We start from the raw sequence: 17,783 nt of genomic DNA, 5'->3' as shown, positions 1-17,783 counted from the left end.
TGTTCAAGTAAGATTTCAGTGTGCTGGGCAACGCCCCTGAAAGGGGTTTTGGTTTATTGGATGTTGTTATTGAATTGGAACAGCTAAGGGAGGATTCAGTAAGTGTCATATACATAGATTACTATAGCTGTTGTTAGTCTTTATGTTTGTAATTGATAAAACAAATTCTTGCTGTGTTTATATGTTAACTACATTCTTAGAATAAACCTTGTTGTGATTAAAGTGCCTTGGAGGTCTGATGAATCACACCTGAAGTGAAGGCTTTGGTGCTCATCTTAGCCAAGTTCAACATAAAGGCTATAGTTCAGGTGAACTTCATAATACATTTTGGAGTTTCTAAGCCCTGGCCCATAACAGTAATGAAGAGGGGACATGGATTGATGTGCTGAATGGCCGGTTTCCTTCTTGTAAATTCTAAGTATTTCAATGTTGCATCGCACTCCATAAAAGAGCCAATTGTCTGACTCAGTGGGAGCGATATCATGGGAGATCACTGCTACAAACTTAGTCTTGCTTTGTAATGGTTAATATATATTGTACAGTATTTGAAGCTGCTTAAGTCAAGTGTAATTTGTTTACAGTGTTCCCTTAGCAAGTAAAGATTGCAGTACTGAATGTTCCAACCAATGGTTTGTATATTCTTGTGCCTCCTGTGTTATATTAGTTAGTAGATGGTAATTGAATAAGAACTGCTTTTGTTTTTGCATAGATGGAGTATTATGACGTATGAAATAAAAATACCACCAAAACATGCCCTGGCAGTGACCCCAGAGGAGGATGCTGAGGAGTCTCAAGTGAGTGTTTAGATTTGTGAAATGCAGGCAAACTGTGTTACAGGACTTCACTTTGCTCCCAGCCAGATTGCAAAAGAGTGAATCTGCTAAGGCCAGATTCCCATCCTTGAGCCTTACTCTTGTGAAAGGGGGACCAGAAATTCAACTGCATGCTCCATTACCACTTGTTCCAAAAATCAGAAGTGCTGCAAATCTATTACTGACCACAAAGGGAATGAAGCTTTGGAAAATGTGGCCTAGGTTTTTTAAAAAAGGGGTTTTGAAACAGGGCCCAACAGTTGCACAGTGGTTAGCATTGCTGCCTCACAGCGCCAGGGGCCCGGGTTTAATTCCGACCTTGGGTGACTGTGTTGAGTTGGCACGTTCTCCCCGTGTCTATGTGGGTTTCCTCCGGGTGCTCCGGTTTTCTCCCACAGTCCAAAGATGGGCAAGTTAGGTGTATTGGTCATGCTAAATTGTTCCTTCGTGTCCAAAGATGTGTCGGTTAGGTTAAGGGGTTATTGGAATAAGGTGGGTGAGTGAGCTTGGGTAGAGTGCTCTTTTAGCGGGTCGGTGATGACTTGATGGGCCGAATGGCATCTGCTGTACTGTAGGAATTCTATGGATATTGTAAAGTATAAATGCAAAAGTTGGCAGATGTGTTTTCCGTTATGGGAGAGGTGATTTCAGAACCCCAAAATGTATCATGGAGTTCAACCAGCACTCCCACCTTTCATGGATTGTTGCTTTTGAAGCACATGGCTTGTTCCCCAGGTGTAGTATTACCATTATGGACACATGGTTTTTAAAACAAAATAATGTTTATTCCATGAACTCAAATTAACCTTTTAAATAAACATTGGATCTCTTAACACCCCTTACTTCAAAGATAACCCCTAAAATAATACACTACCTAATCCTGCAAACTGTTCCTTTACACATCCAAAAGACTTAACAAATCCTTCAAACAGAAGCACATTAGATTTATATTCAATACTGCGACCTTTTTACAATTCCGATTCCACCAAAGGATTAAAAGATAGTCCTTCATGGCAGAGATCACCAGCCATGCAGCTCACAGCCACACCCAAGCTTTCTTCAAACTGAAACTAAAACTCCCAAAAAGCAGAGGTGAGCTCAGCACCTCCCCTGTGACATCACTTCAGGAATATGATCAGTTTCATTTCTTAAAGGTACATTTCTTAAACATCCAAGTCTTAAAGGCACTCTCACATGACATTTCTATTGGAGAATAATGTTGATATTTTTGCTTACTATTACAAATATTTTGGACGCAAACATAGTGCTGTGTGATGTGCAAATATTAATCTGGCAAGCTGTCTGTGTTGATTGCCTCTGCTTGAACATTGCTGATGAATTTACAAAGCAAAGCATTACGGCAATGCCTGATCATAAGCTTCACCTGGCCTTGTGCATTTTCTAGTAATCGATATGTTGTACAAACAATGGCCTCCCATTTTTACTGGCCTTAATAAAATGGTCAGTGCATGGATGTGGAACGTTATTTACATTGACATTCTATTTTCTGGAGGGACAGGAGGGTCGTTCAACCCACTCGTCAACTTCTGACAAAATTGTTGGCCCTGACTACATGTGGTTATTCCTTTGTCTCCTTCCTACTGCTGCCAGTGATCCAGATGAGGTTACCTTCATGTGTCGGGATTAGATTGCAAGGGAGCTGTGTTTAGTACATTCATGAGTAAAGCAAAGTACTGAAGATTTTAGAAATCGGAAATCAAAACCGAAACAACTCGACTTCTGTGGAGGGAGAAACACCGTTAGCATTTTGGACTTTTCATCAGAGCTGGAGATTTTTCGAGGGTTTAACAGCTTTTAGGCAAATACCAAATAGTGAAGGACTGTGACAAAATGGAGGCCAGGAGAAATCAAGTGACGAGGTCTATGTGGATGGTAATGGGGCGAATCAAAAAACAAAAGATGGGTCTCGGGGAGCTGTAAATGACAACCGCAGTATCGCTGAGGGGAATGGAAGCTTGGAAATATGATGAAGGTGTGAAGGCTTCCATTGTTGAGAAAGGTGGGTATACCCCATGGTCAGGGTCACCCTGCAGGCCATGCACTGATAGGGTAGGGGTAGGAGAGGTTAAAAAGCAAAAGGTTCCATGGTACAAACGCCAAAGGGAATGTTGTAGTAAAGAAACAAAAGATGTGTCAGACAAGGTATGTGTCAGAATGGCTGGAAAGCAGGCATCTAAATGCAAAGTCAAGGAATAAAGAGATGGAAAAATCCCACCTTTCTCCACTTTGGAAATCTTCACGCTTTTCCTCAACTGAAGAGGTTTGGCAAATATACAGAAGCACGGGGATCCATTAAGGCGGAGTGCAGAAAGGCCAAGTGTTTAACTCTGGGGAATTTGTTAAATGAGGGCATTGTAAAGGTTGATCCCTTTCCAAAATATAGTCAAGTCTGAATTTTGCATTTAACTTAACTGCAACAGTAAATTGTAGTTTCTTTCAGTGATCTTAGTGATAAACCTGCTCCCTGTTGAGACGTAGCTGCAGTTAGTTAATAGGGTAACTGGTTAGAAATTGTTTCTCTGGCAAGCAATGGCTGACTCGGGTCACTGGAATTTCAGCTTTTATAAATACAGCAAGTTCAACGGACACATATGAATAAGTAGCATGCAGATGCAACAAGGCCAAGTGCTTAATTCTGGGAATCTGGTACGTGAGGGCAGAGGTACTGTTCTGGTCTTTTACAAAAAGAGGAGTGGTCCAAGAGAGGGAGCACGTGACAGAAAGACCTGAGAGTTAAAGTTCAGAGGCAGTAATTAGGTGAGCTGGGAGGTTAATGGGCTGAAGACTGGCTTCTGTGATGCGAGGGACCTCTGGAGGAGGCCAAGATGAGTCATCCACTCAGCACTTCTGGCTGAAAATTATTGTAAATACTTCAGCCTTATCTTTTTCACTCATGTGCTGGACTCCAGCATAATTGAGGATGGGGATATTTGTGGAGCCTCCTCCTCCAGGGAGTTGTTTAATTGTCCACACGAGTCATGACTCGATGTGCCAGGACTGCAGAGTTTAGATCTGATCCTTTGGTTGTGGGATATCTTAGCTCTATCACTTGCTGCTTATGCTGTTTGACATGCAAGTAGTCCTGTGTTAGAGCTTCACCAGGTTCACACTTCATTCTCTGGTATGCCTGATGTTGCTCCTGAAATGCTCTCCTGCACTCATCATTGAACCAGGGTTCAGCCCCTGGCTTGATAGTAATGGTAAGATGCGAGGTATGCCAAGCCATGAGGTTACAGTTTGTGGTTTCATACAATTCTGTTGCTCCTGATGTCCTACCACGCTTCATGGATGTCCAGTCTTGAGTTACTAGATGTGTTTGAAATCTATCCCATTTAGCACGTGATAGTGCTGCACATACTTGGATGGTTGTTATCCAGCCATTCGCATCTCATCTGGACACCTCCTTTATTTCTGTACCTGTCCCATTATCACTCTTTTAGCATTTGTACCATGAAATCTTTGATTATTTAATCTCTCCTGCCATCTATCCTATCACAGACTCATTGTTCTTCCACTATTTATGACTAATTGAAGATGTAACTGGTTTATGACCACCTCAAGACAATTCTACAGGTGTATGTGAGGTATCCAGGGAGTTCACACGACACTTTTATCCTCCTGTCATACCGGTCATAAGGCCGAACTAAGGTTCTATACAGCTGCAACATGACTTGCCAACTTTTAGACTCAATGCCCCTTTCATGACCTGTGGACTTGTACACCAAGATCTCTCTGACTGTCAATAGATTGTTGTCGTTGCACCACTCCACTAGGTTCTCTATCTCCCTCCTGTATTCTGACTCGTCATCATTCGAGTTCCAGCCCACTATGGTCGTGTCGTCATCCAACTAGTAGATGGAGTTGGAACCAAATTTTGCCATGCAGTCATGTGTGTACAGGGAGTATAGTAGGGGGCTAAGTACGCAACCTTGCGGGGCCCCGGTATTGAGAACTATCATGCAGGAGGTGTTGTTGTTCATTTAATTCTGGTCGCCACACTACCAGAAGGATGTGGAGGCTTTAGAGAGGGTGCAGAAGAGATTTACCAGGATGTTGCCTGGTATGGAGGGTATTAGCTACGAGTAGAGGTTGAATAAACTTGGTTTGTTCTGACTGGAACGAAGGAGTTTGAGGGGCGACCTGATAGAGGTCTGCAAAATTATGAGGGGCATAGACAGAGTGAATAGTCAGAGACATTTTCCCAGGGTAGAGGGGTCAATTACTTGGGGGCATAGGTTTAAGGTGCGAGGGGCAAGGTTTAGAGGAGATGTACGAGGTAAGTTTTTTACACAGAGGGTAGTGGGTGCCTGGAACCCGCTGCCGGATGAGGTGGTGGAAGCAGGGACAATAGTGACGTTTAAGGGGCATCTTGACAAATACATGAATCGGATGGGAATAGAGGAATACGGACCCTGGAAATGTAGAAGATTTTAGTGTAGACGGGCAGCATGGTCGGCACAGGCTTGGAGGGCCGAAGGGCCTGTTCCTGTGCTGCACTTTTCTTTGTTATTATTTATTTACAACACCGCCACTTGGCTGAAAATCAATTTTGTTTCTATCTCCTTTCAGTTCTGAAGAAATGTTCTTGACTGTTTCTCTCCACAGATGCTGTCTGACCTGCTGAGTATTTCCAGCAATTTTATCTAAGTCCTGAGGACAGTAGATGACTGAGTCAATGTCTGCAGAGTATTGTGGATGTGGGAATAGGTAGGAGATGAGGCATCAGTTGTGTTTCTATTCCTTAATGATGCAGCATGACCAAAGATTGGGTGTCCGAGATCTTTGACCATTTCACTGCACCATGATGCCTAACCTTTCCTTCTCAGTTTCAGATATCAGCCTATGAGGATTCTGTTGCTGCTCACCTCACCAAGATCCTCAACTCTGACCAACACTCTGTTGTAATATCTTCTGCCAAGTAAGTCAGTTGTCAGTCAGCTTCCTGACTTTCCACGTAATTCTAGGGAAATAATCAAAAATGATCTGCACATTGGATATGTTATCTGATTGAAAGGAAATACACCCCTGCGGGGCAATACTGTTGCCATGTGAGGTTTCTTTATTTGAACCAGATTGGAGTGGGACAGACGGTCAATTTATTCATCTTTTGTGTATCTGTTGTTTATCCACACTTCCTGGGACTCATTGTGTTCTTTCTGTATCTGTGAACAAGGTTCATGCATTTAATTTATTTGGTCAATGGTTGCCTGACAAATCCCTAATTTTAACTGTACCACCAAGATCAAGTAGGCCTGTGCACAGGAAGAGAAGGAAACCTACCTCCCAACATAGCAGAGGACAGGAAGAGGTCTTTCGGTCCCTCTGGTCAGTTCTACCAATCCGTTAGATCAGGCGTTCCCAAACTGCGATCTGCAGACTCCTGGAAGTCCATGAAGGGTCAGCCTTTCAGTATCCAGTCATCCGAGAGGCTTTCCTCTGATTGACCCGTTTGACTTTTCCATCTCGCTGTTGCTGGGCAGAAAAGCCGCAGGCCAACAGTGAGGATTAATCCTGAGAATGGAGCCGGCAGCAAAAGAAGACGTGGTGAGAAACAGTGAGAGGTCTTGGAGGGGCATATGAGGGAGCAGGGAGTTCATGCCTCGGAAAGGCGTGTGCCTGAGAGAGAGGGGTGGTTCAGGCTTTGGTGAAGTGTGTGAGAGAGCGAGAGGGAGGTTTTGGACCTTGGAAAGTGGTGAGAGACCTCAGAGAAGTGTATGTTGAGGGGGGGGGGGGGGGGGGGAGGGGTTGCAGTCAGGCCTCAGAGAGGCATATGTGAGAGAGCAAGGAGGTTCTGACCTCAGAAAGGCTTGTGTCTGAGGGTGAAGATGAGGCCAGGCCTTGGAGAGGGAGATGATTTGACAGGGTGGTGTAGTATATGTGAGAGAGTGATATGAGTGTGTATGAGAGAGGGGGGTGAGCATGTGAGAGAGAGCGGGTATGTGTGTGTGTGTGTGCGCGCAAGAGGGGCTAAGTGTGTGAGGGGGGTGTGTGTGTGAGTGGGGTGGATGTGTGAGAGAGGGGTGTGTGAGAGAGGGGTGTGTTTGTGAGAGAGGCGTGTGGGTGTGTGTGAGTGGGGTGGATGTGTGAGAGGGGTGGGTGTGTTTGTGTGTGAGAGAGGGGTGTGTGTGTGAGAGAGGGGTGTGTGTGTGTGAGAGGGGTGTGTGTGCGTGAGTGGGGTGGATGTGTGAGAGAGGGGTGTGTGTGTTTGTGTGAGAGGGGCGGCTGTGTGTGTGTGTGAGAGAGTGAGTGTGTGTGAGGGGGAGGTGAGTGTGTGTGAGAGGGGGAGGTGAGTATGTGTGAGAGGGGGGAGGTGTGCGCGTGAGGGAGGGGGAAGTGAGCGCGTGAGGGAGGGGGAGGTGAGCGCGTGAGGGAGGGGGAGGTGGGTCCGTGAGGGAGGGGGAAGTGAGCGCGTGAGGGAGGGGGAGGTGAGCGCGTGAGGGAGGGGGAGGTGAGTCCGTGAGGGAGGGGGAGGTGAGCGCGTGAGGGAGGGGGAGGTGAGTCCGTGTGTGTGTGTGTGTGTGTGTGTGTGTGTGTGTGTGTGTGTGTGTGTGTGTGTGTGTGTGTGTGTGTGTGTGTGAGAGAGGAGGGGAGAGTTTGTGTGTGGTGAGTGGGTGTTCGAGGAAGGAGTGAATGGGAGCGCCATGGAGGGGGAGTGGGTGCGCCAGGGAAAGGGGGGAGAGGGTGTGCCAGGGAGGGGGAATGGGTGCACCAAGGAGTGGGGGGGGGGAGGGGAGTGGGTGCGCCAGGGAGAGGGGAAAGAGTGGGTGTGCCAGGGAGGGTAGAGTGGGTGTGTCGTGGAGGGGCGGTGGGTATGTGATCGAGGGGGGGAGTGGGTATGCCAAGGAGGAGGCGTGGGTGCACGGAGCTGGCCGCGAATGGGTGCACGGGGGAGGGGCGTTAATGGGTGCGTGATTGAGGGGGGTGAGTGGGTGCGAGAGATTGTGAATCAGCTTTTGAGCATCGTTCGCCTATGTATGTATTATTTTAACTTGAGAACATTTTAATTATTACCCGATTAGGGCAGCATGGTAGCACAAGTGGATAGCACTGTGGCTTCACAGCACCAGGGTCCCAGGGTCCCCACTGGGTCACTGTCTGTGCGGAGTCTGCACATCCTCCCTGTGTCTGCGTGGGTTTCTTCCGGGTGCTCCAGTTTCCTCCCACAGTCCAAAGACGTGCAGGTTAGGTGGATTGGCCATGATAAATTGCCCTTAGTGACCAAAAAGGTTAGGAGGGGTTATTGGGTTATGGGGATAGGGTGGAAGCGTGGGCTTAATTGGGTCGGTGCAGACACGATGGCCGAATGGCCTCATTCTGTACTGTATGTTCTATGTCTAGGTCTATGTCTTTTTTTTGTTTTTTTAAATAATTTTTATTGAGATTTTCAAAACCATATCAAAAACAGAAAATAACAACAAGAAAACAGTATTAACAACAACAAAAAGAAAAACACAATACCCCTCAAAACCAAACCCCCCGCCCCCCAAGTAACTACAAAAAGAAGAAATACCGTATATACTCGCGTATCCTTCGATCTCGCGTATCATGCGACCCCTAATTTTTCGTCCCCAAAACATGATTTTATGGTATAACTCATGTATCATGCGAGTGACTTTTTTGGAAATTAATTTTGGAAACTAAAACTTCCAAATGGTATCATTGTTTGTGGTTTCTGCAGAGTTGATTCTGCTGTGAAAGCTGTTCGCGATTCGAACAGCTTTCCAGCTGGCTTTACTAGCGTTGTTCAGCCACTTGCCGTTTCCATTCATAAAAACATGAATGGAAACGTCAAGTGGCTGAACATCTTCCCATCAGAATGCTGTGGTCAAAATCTGAAGAGTAGTATTCTGATGGGAAGATGTTCAGCCACTTGACGTTTCCATTCATGTTTTTATGAATGGAAACGGCAAGTGGCTGAACGACGCTAGTAAAGCCAGCTGGATGCTATGTGACTTATCTTGGCCAGCATTTCACACCCGCGATTTTTGTAACTCGTGTATCATGCGAGCCCCGAAATTTAGGCTTCAAATTAGGTGCTCAAAAGTCGCATGTTACGCGAGTATATACGGTAGATAAACACCCGGCATATTCAATAAACACATATACACATTTCTCCCTTCCCTCAATCTCGTCACCCAGCTCTTCTTCCCATTTACCCTTCAACTCCTCCACCGAGGCCTCATCCATCTCCTGCATGACGTGGTACACGTCCGGAATCCTCCCCCCTCCAACCCACACTCCCGAGAGCACCCTGTCCCGTACCCCACGTGGGGGCAGCAGAGGGAACCCCTCCACCTGCCGCCTGGCAAACGCCGTAACCTGCATGCACCTAAACATGTTCCCCGGGGGGAACCCAAACTTCCCCTCTAACTCACCCACGCTCGCAAACCTCCCATCCACAAACAGGTCCCTCAACCTCCTAATACCTACCCTGTGCCAGCCAAGAAACCCGCCATCGATGCTCCCTGGAACAAACCGGTGGTTCCCCCGTATCGGGGACTCCATCGAGCCCCCCACCTCCCCCCTATGCCTTCTCCATTGCCCCCAAATTTTGAGGGTAGCCGCCACCACCGGGATCGTGGTATACCTCGTTGGAGGGAGCGGCAACGGCGCCGTTACCAGCGCCTCCAGGCTCGTGTCCACGCAGGACGCCATCTCCATCCTCTTCCATGCTGCCCCTGCCCCGTCCATTACCCACTTACGCACCATCGCTGCGTTGGCAGCCCAATAGTACCTACAGAGGTTGGGCAACGCCAGCCCCCCCCATCCCTGTTCCGCTCCAAAAGCACCCTTCTCACCCTCGGAGTCCCGTGCGCCATACAAATCCCATAATACTCCTGTTGACCCTCCTAAAAAAGGCTTTCGGGATAAGGATGGGGAGGCACTGGAACAGGAACAAAAACCTCGGGAGCACTGTCATCTTGACGGACTGCACCCTGCCCGCGAGCGACAGCGGCAACATGTCCCATCTTTTAAACTCCTCCTCCATTTGCCCCACCAGCCTGGTGAGGTTAAGTTTGTGAAGGGCCCCCCAGCTCCTAGCCACCTGGACTCCCAGGTACCGAAAGCTCCTCCCTGCCCTTTTCAGTGGGAGCCTACCAATCCCCTCTTCCTGATCCCCTGGGTGCACGACGAACAACTCACTCTTACCCAGGTTGAGCTTGTACCCTGAAAAGCCCCCAAATTCCCTAAGGATCTTCATCACCTCTGGCATTCCCCCCACTGGGTCCGCCACATATAGCAACAAGTCATCTGCGTATAATGACACTCGGTGCTCCTCCCCACCCCGCACCAGACCCCTCCAATTCCTCGACTCCCTCAACGTCATGGCCAGGGGCTCAATTGCCAACGCAAAGAGCAAGGGGGACAGGGGACACCCCTGTCTCGTCCCCCGGTACAATCGAGGTACTCCGATCTCCTATTCATGGCTACGCTCGCCATTGGGGCCTCATATAACAGCCTCACCCAACTGACAAACCCCTCCCTGAACCCAAACCTTTCCAGCACCTCCCCCAAGTACACTCACTCAACCCTATCAAAGGCCTTCTCCGCGTCTAATGCTACCACTATCTCCGCCTCCACTTCTACCGCCGGCATCATTATAACATTCAGAAGCCTATGTATATTGCTGTTCAGCTGCCTTCCCTTCACAAACCTCCTCTGGTCCTCATGAACGACCCCCGGTACACAGTCTTCTATCCTTGTGGCCAAGATCTTCGCCAACAGCTTGGCATCCACATTTAACAACGAGATCGGCCTATATGATCCACACTGCAGGGGGTCCTTGTCCCGTTTAAGGATCAAGGAAATCAGCGCCCGTGAAATAGTCGCCCCCCCCCCCGCCTCGTTAAAGGTCCTAACCAACAGGGGGCCCAACAGGTCTGTATACATTTTGTAAAATTCGACCGGAAACCCATCCGGCCCCGGCGCCTTCCCCGACTGCATGCTGCCGGCCCCTTTAACCAGCTCCTCCAGCTCAATCGGCGCTCCCAGCCCCTCCACCTGTCCCTCCTCCACCTTCGGAAATCTCAGCCTGTCCAAAAAGCGCCCCATTCCTCCCCCCTCCACCGGGGATTCAGACTGGTACAATTCCCCATAAAAGTCCCTGAAGACCCCATTAATGTCCACCCCCCTTCGCACCACATTGCCTCCCCTATCCATCACTCCACCAATCTCCCTGGCCGCGTCGCGCTTACGAAGCTGATGCGCCAGCATCCTACTCGCCTTCTCCCCATATTCGTACACCGCTCCCTGTGCCTTCCTCCACTGAGCTTCCGCCTTTCCGGTGGTCAGCAAGTCGAACTTGGCCTGAAGGTTACGTCGCTCCCTCAACAGTCCCTCCTCCGGAACCTCCGCGTATCTCCTGTCCACCCTCACCATCTCCCCCACCAACCTCTCCCTCTCTCTTTGCTCTCCCTTCTCCCTATGGGCTCGGATGAAAATCAACTCCCCCCTAACCACCGCCTTCAATGCCTCCCAAACCGTCCCCACCCGGACCTCCCCATTATCATTGGCCTCTAAGTACCTCTTGATACACCCCCGAACCCGCCCGCCCACCTTCTCATCCGCCAGCAGTCACACCTCCAGGCGCCAGAGCGGGAGCTGGTCCCTCTCCTCGCCCGGCTCAAGGTCTACCCAGTGCGGGGCATGGTCTGAAATGACTATGGCCGAATACTCGGCATCCTCCACCCTCGAAACCAGCCCCCTGCTCGGGACAAAAAAATCGATCCGGGAATAGGCTTTATGCACGTGGGAAAAAAATGAATACTCCCTGGCCCTCAGCCTCGCGAACCTCCAAGGATCCACCCCTCCCATCTGGTCCATAAACCCCCTCAACACCTTAGCCGCCGCGGGCCTCCTGCCCGTCCTGGACATGGATTGATCCAATGGGGGATCCAGCACCATGTTAAAGTCTCCCCCCCCCCCCCCAAGTATCAGGCCCCCCGACTCTAGATCCGGAATGCAACCCAACACGCGCCGCATAAACCCCGCATCGTCCCAATTTTGGGCATAGACATTCACCAGCACCACCCGCTCCCCTTGCAACTTGCCGCTCACCATCACATACCTCCCTCCACTGTCAGCCACCACATTTGACGCCTCAAGCGACACCCTTTTTCCCACCAGAATCGCCACCCCCCAATTTTTTGCATCCAGCCCCGAATGAAACAGCTGGCCTACCGAGCCCTTCCTCAGTCTAACCTGGTCCGCCACCTTCAGGTGCGTTTCCTGGAGCATAGCCACGTCTGCCTTCAGGTGTGTAAACACCCGGGCCCGTTTGACCGGCCCATTCAGCCCCCCCACATTCCACGTTATCAGCCGGATCAGAGGGCTCCCTGCCCCCCTCCCCTGCTGGCTAGCCACAACCCGTCCCCTGCCCGCCCCAGGCCAGCGCCCCCCCGCTCGGCCCGTTCCCCACAGCGGCAAACCCCCACCCCGCCCCCCCCTGCATACTCCAACTCCTTCCTGGCCATTTCAGCAGCAACCCGGTACCACCCCCCCCCCGCCCCCCCAAGGCTAGGACCCCTCCCAGCCGCGTTACTCCCTCCGTAGCACTCCCATGAGCCAGCTAACTTCTGCTGACCCCGGCAGCTCCCGCCACACCTCCGACCCCTCCCAACGTGGGGCTACTTCTCCTCCCGCAGACCCTCCTCCTCACCCTCCCGCTCTTGCATGGTAAAAAAAAGCCCGCACTTTCCCTCTGCCCTACCCCGCCCACGTAAAAAATGACAGCACCCCACCCGCCCTAGAAACAACACACAACCAACTTAAAACAGCATGAAACAGCATAAAACGGAGACCCTTCCCACCAAAAGTTAACAACAGTTATTTACAAACCCCCGACCCTCAGTCAGAGTCCAACTTCTCGGCCCGCACAAAGGCACATGCCTCCTCCGGGGACTCAAATTAAAAGTGCCGGTCCTTGTAAGTGACCCACAGACGCGCCGGCTGTAACATGCCAAACTTCACACTCTTTCTGTGGAGCACCGCCTTCGTCCGGTTAAACCCGGCCCTCCGCTTAGCCACCTCCGCACTCCAGTCCTGGTAGATCCGCACTACCGTGTTCTCCCACTTGCTGCTCCGCTCCTTCTTGGCCCACCTAAGCACGCACTCTCGGTCAACGAACCGGTGGAACCGCACCAGCACCGCCCGTGGCTGCTCATTCGGCTTGGGTCTCCTGGCCAGTATCCTGTGGGCCCCTCCAGCTCCAGGGGCCCCTGGAAAGCCCAGCTCCCATCAGTGAGTTCAACAAAACGACCACATAGGCCCCCAGGTCTGACCCCTCCAGCCCCTCCGTGAGGCCCAGGAACGCAAGTTTTTCCGCCTCGACCGGTTCTCCATCTCCTCGAAACACTCCTGCCACTTCTTGTGGAGCGCCTCGTGCATCTCCATCTTTACCGCGAGGGCCGCGGCCTCATCCTCCCTTTCGGTGGCTTGTTGTCGGAAGCTCCCGGATCTCCACCCCTGGGCTCTCTGCGTCGCCAGCAGCTTGTCCGTATTCGCCTTCAGCGAGTCCAGCAGCTCCACTTTTAGCTCCTGAAAACAGCGCTGGAGAGTCTCCTGCTGCACCAGCGCCCACTGCCTTCATTCCTCGAGGCCTCCGCCGGCCGCCATCTTGATTCTCTTCCCCCGCTTTTTCTTAGGCGCTGCCACCGCTATTTTGCTGGCCCCACTCCTGGTCAAGACCATAGACCACTGAGGATCCGCTGCAGAAACCTTCCCACGTCGGGAACTGTCGAGCAAGTACCGCTGGGGGCCCTTAAAAGAGCCCAAAAGTCCATTCCTGGCGGGAGCTGCCGAACGTAAGGCTTAGCTCCGCATAGCCGCAACCGGAAGTCTCTATGTCTTTTTTTTTAACAGACAATTTTATTGAGGTATTTTTGGCATTGTAAACAGTGACAATATGCATTCGTGTGCAGATACCAATTACAAAAAACATAGTGCAAATAACAGTACCACTCTCGCAAAAAAAACGCCTAGTTCCCCGCGAAGAAGTCGATGAATGGTTGCCACCTCCGGGCGAACCCCGATAGTGATCCTCGTAAGGCGAACTTGATTTTTTCCAAGCCGAGAAAGCTTGCCATGTCCGACAGCCATACTTCGGTCTTTGGGGGCTTTGAGTCCCTCCAGGCCAACAGTATCCGTCGCCGGGCTATCAGGGAAGCAAAGGCCACAACGTCGGCCTCTATCCCCTCCTGTACTCCCGGGTCTTCCGACACCCCAAAAATCGCCACCTCTGGACTCATCGCCACCCTTGTTTTCAGTACCCGGGATATGACGTCCGCAAATCCCTGCCAGTATCCCCTGAGTTTTGGACACACCCAGAACATGTGGACATGGTTCGCTGGTCCTCCCCCACATCTAGCACACTTGTCCTCCAGCCCAAAGAATTTGCTCATCCGGGCCACCGTTGTGTGGGCCCGGTGAACCACCTTGAATTGAAGCAGACCGAGCCTGGCACATGTTGCGGTTCCATTTACCTTCCTCAGAGCGTCTGCCCATACGCCTCCCTCCAACTCCCCACCAAGCTCCTCCTCCCACTTAAGTTTCAGTTCCTCGGTCCCTGTGTCCTCCGCTCCCATAAGCTTCTTATAAATATCCAAAACTCTCCCCGCTCCTACCTCACCCCTGGGAATTACCCTGTCCTGGATCTCCCTTGGTGGAAAGCGTGGAAAGGACGGGACCTGTCTTCGTACGAAATCCCGCACCTGCAAGTACCGAAAGTCATTCCCCCTCGCCAGCCCGAACTTCTCCTCCAGCGCCCTCATGTTCGTGAAGCTCCCTTCCAGGAACAAGTCGCCCATCCTTCCCACCCCCGCCCTCCGCCACGCTCGAAACCCGCCATCCATCTTCCCCGGGACAAATCGGTGGTTGTCACATATTGGGGACCAGACCGACACTCCCACTTCCCCCGCATGCTTCCTCCATTGGCCCCAAATCCGCAGAGCGGCCATCACTATAGGGCTGGTGGAGTACCTGGCCGGCGGGAACGGCAGGGGAGCCGTGACCAGGGCTGCCAAGCTGGTGCCCCTGCACGAAGCAGCCTCCACCCGCTCCCAAACCGACCTCGTGCCCACCATCCATTTCCTTATCATGGCTATTTTAGCCGCCCAGTAGTAGTTGCTGAGGTTCGGCAACGCCAGTCCCCCCTCGCTACGGTTCCGTTCCAGCATCTCCCTCTTTACCCACGGGGACTTTCCCGCCCAAACAAATCCCAGGATGATTTTATTCATTCTTTTGAAGAAGGACCGCGAAATGAAAATAGGGAGACACTGAAAAATAAATCGGAATCTCGGGAGGATCGTCATCTTCACCGTCTGTACTCTCCCCGCTAGTGACAGCGGGAGTGCATCCCACCTCCGAAACACGCTCCTCATTTGCTCCGCCAGCCTGGACAAGATCAACCTATGCATCTTACCCCAGTCGCGCGCCACTTGTATCCCTAGATACCTAAAACTTTCCCCAACCAGCCTAAATGGTAGCTCCCTCAGCCTATTCTCCTGACCCCTCGCCTGCACCACAAACATCTCGCTTTTTGCCATGTTCAACTTGCAGCCCGAAAACCGGCCAAACTCCTCTAGGATTTCCATAATCCCGTCCTATCCCTGCCGCTGGATCTGACACATACAAAAGCAGGTCATCCGCGTAGAGCGAGACCTTGTGTTCTATCCCCTCCCTGACCATTCCCTTCCATCCCCTTGCCGCTATGGCCAACGCAAACAGCAGTGGAGAGAGGGGGCATCACTGTCTTGTCTCGCGGTGTAGTCTAAAATACTCGGATGTCGTCCTGTTCATCCTTACACTAGCCTCCGGGGCCTGATATAGCAGCTTAACCCAGTCCACAAAGCCCTCTCCAAACCCAAACCATCCCAGCACCTCCCATAAATAGTTCCACTCAACCCGATCAAAAGCCTTTTTGGCATCCATTGCCACCACTACCTCCACCTCTCTGCCCTCCGGGGGCATCATAATCACATTGAGTAGCCTTCTTAGATTGGCTACCAGCTGCCTGCCCTTGTCCTCCACAATCACGTCCGGTACGCAGTCTTCGATTCTGGAAGCCAGGGTCTTGGCCAGCAGTTTAGCGTTTACATTAATCAGGGAGATTGGCCTATAGGACCCATAGACCTCCGGACTCTTATCCCGTTTTAATATCAGCGAGATGGTGGCTTGCGACATCGTCGGGGGTAACACCCCATTGTCCCTCGCCTCGTTAAACACCCTAACCAGCACCGGCCCCAGTATACCCGCAAACTTTTTGTAGAACTCCACTGGATACCCGTCCGGCCCCGGGGCTTTACCTGACTGCATGGCCTTCAGGCCCCCCATTACTTCTTCAGCTCTAATCGGGGCTCCCAGCCCCTCTACCATCCCCCTGTCCACCTTTGGGAAGGTCAGCCCATCTAAGAAGCGCCTCATCCCCTCCGGCCCCGTGGGGGGTTCCGAGGTATACAGCTTGCTGTAAAAGTCCCTGAATACCCTGTTCAGTCCTGCCGGGTCTCCCACCCGGTTCCCTGCCCCGTCCACTACGGTCCCTATCTCCCTGGCTGCCTCCCTCTTCCTAAGTTGCTGTGCAAGCATTCTGCTGGCTTTCTCCCCATACTCATGCACCGGCCTTTCCCCTGGCCTTCCTGAGTTGCTCTTCGGCCTTCCCAGTGGATAGCGCTCCCAGCTCCGCCTGCAGTCTCCGTCGTTCCCTAAGTAGCTCTGCCCTCGGGGAGTCCGCATATTCCCTATCCGTCCGTGTCATCTCCTGCACCAGTCTGTCCATCTCTGCCCTATCTGTTCTTTCCCTCTGGGCTCAGATTGAGATCAGTTCCCCTCTCACCACCGCCTTCAGCGCCTCCCAGAGCACCGCTGCTGAGACTTCCCCTGTATCGTTGACCTGCAGGTAGTCCTGCATGCATTTCCCCACTCTCTCACACATCCTCTCTGCCAACAATCTCACCTCTAACCTCCATTGTGGGCGCTGGTAACTTTCTTTGCAGACCACCAGGTCGACCCAACGTGGAGCATGGTCCAAAATAGTGATCGGCGAGTATTCTGTATCCCTCACCCCCTCCAAAACGTGCCTACTCATAATAAAGAAATCAATATGAGAATAAACCTTGTGAACATGTGACTAGAACGAGAACTCCTTCCCTGCCGGCCGGCTGATTCTCCAGGGGTCTACCCCCCCCATTTGTTCCATGAACCCTCTCAGTTCCCGTTCTGGAGCACGACCGGTCGAGGTCGGGATTGAGGACTGTATTGAAGTCCCCACCCATAATCAACTTGTGCGAATCCAAGTCGGGGATTTTCCCCAGCAGCCTTTTGATGAAATCTACATCATCCCAGTTTGGAGCGTAAACATTCACTAGGACCACCTTCACCCTTCAAGCTTGCCCCGAACCATGAGAAATCAACCCCCACATCCGCAACTGTGCTATCCGCCTCAAACTTAACCCGTTTGTTAATCATGATCGCGACCCCTCTGGTCTTAGCGCCAAGCCCCGAATGGAAGACCTGGCTAACCCAGCCCTTCCGTAATCTAATCTGGTCCGCCACTTTCAAATGTGTCTCCTGCAGTAACATTACATTCGCCTTCAGAGCCCGTAAGTGCGCGAACACACATGTCCTCTTGACCGGCCCGTTTAATCCTCTAAAATTCCAGGTGATCAGCCCAGTTGGAGGGCACCCTGCTCCCCCCCCCTCTGAACCTGACCACCATCGCCCGGGGGCCCCCCCTCGTGGCTGCCTCGCCTGCACTCTGTGTGCCCTGTCCAGCTCCAACGGACGCGGGAAGAAATCATCCCCCACCAGCTTCTGCAGCATGTCTGCCACATATGCCGTGGCATCCACTCCCTTGGCCCCCTCCGGGAGCCCAATGATTCTCAGATTCTGCCGGCGAGACCTATTTTCCAGGTCCTCCAGCTTGTCCATCAGCCTTGCTTGCTGCTCCTTCAACTT

General features: G+C 51.5%; 1 protein-coding gene across 4 annotated transcripts in view; it reads left to right on the top strand.

Moving 5' to 3' along the window:
* dgkh (diacylglycerol kinase, eta) overlaps positions 1–17,783 on the top strand; it is a 656,851-nt gene that overhangs the window by 487,924 nt on the left and 151,144 nt on the right. For all 4 annotated transcript variants that reach the window (XM_038802770.1, XM_038802769.1, XM_038802768.1 and 1 more), the window contains 2 exons: positions 710–794; positions 5,660–5,751. In XM_038802770.1, coding sequence (XP_038658698.1) covers positions 710–794; positions 5,660–5,751 — 177 coding nt within the window. The remainder of the gene's footprint in view (positions 1–709; positions 795–5,659; positions 5,752–17,783) is intronic.

Source organism: Scyliorhinus canicula, chromosome 7 (genome assembly GCF_902713615.1).
Source record: "Scyliorhinus canicula chromosome 7, sScyCan1.1, whole genome shotgun sequence".
Classification (NCBI taxonomy): domain Eukaryota; kingdom Metazoa; phylum Chordata; class Chondrichthyes; order Carcharhiniformes; family Scyliorhinidae; genus Scyliorhinus; species Scyliorhinus canicula.
This window is presented reverse-complemented; position numbering and strand designations above follow the sequence as displayed.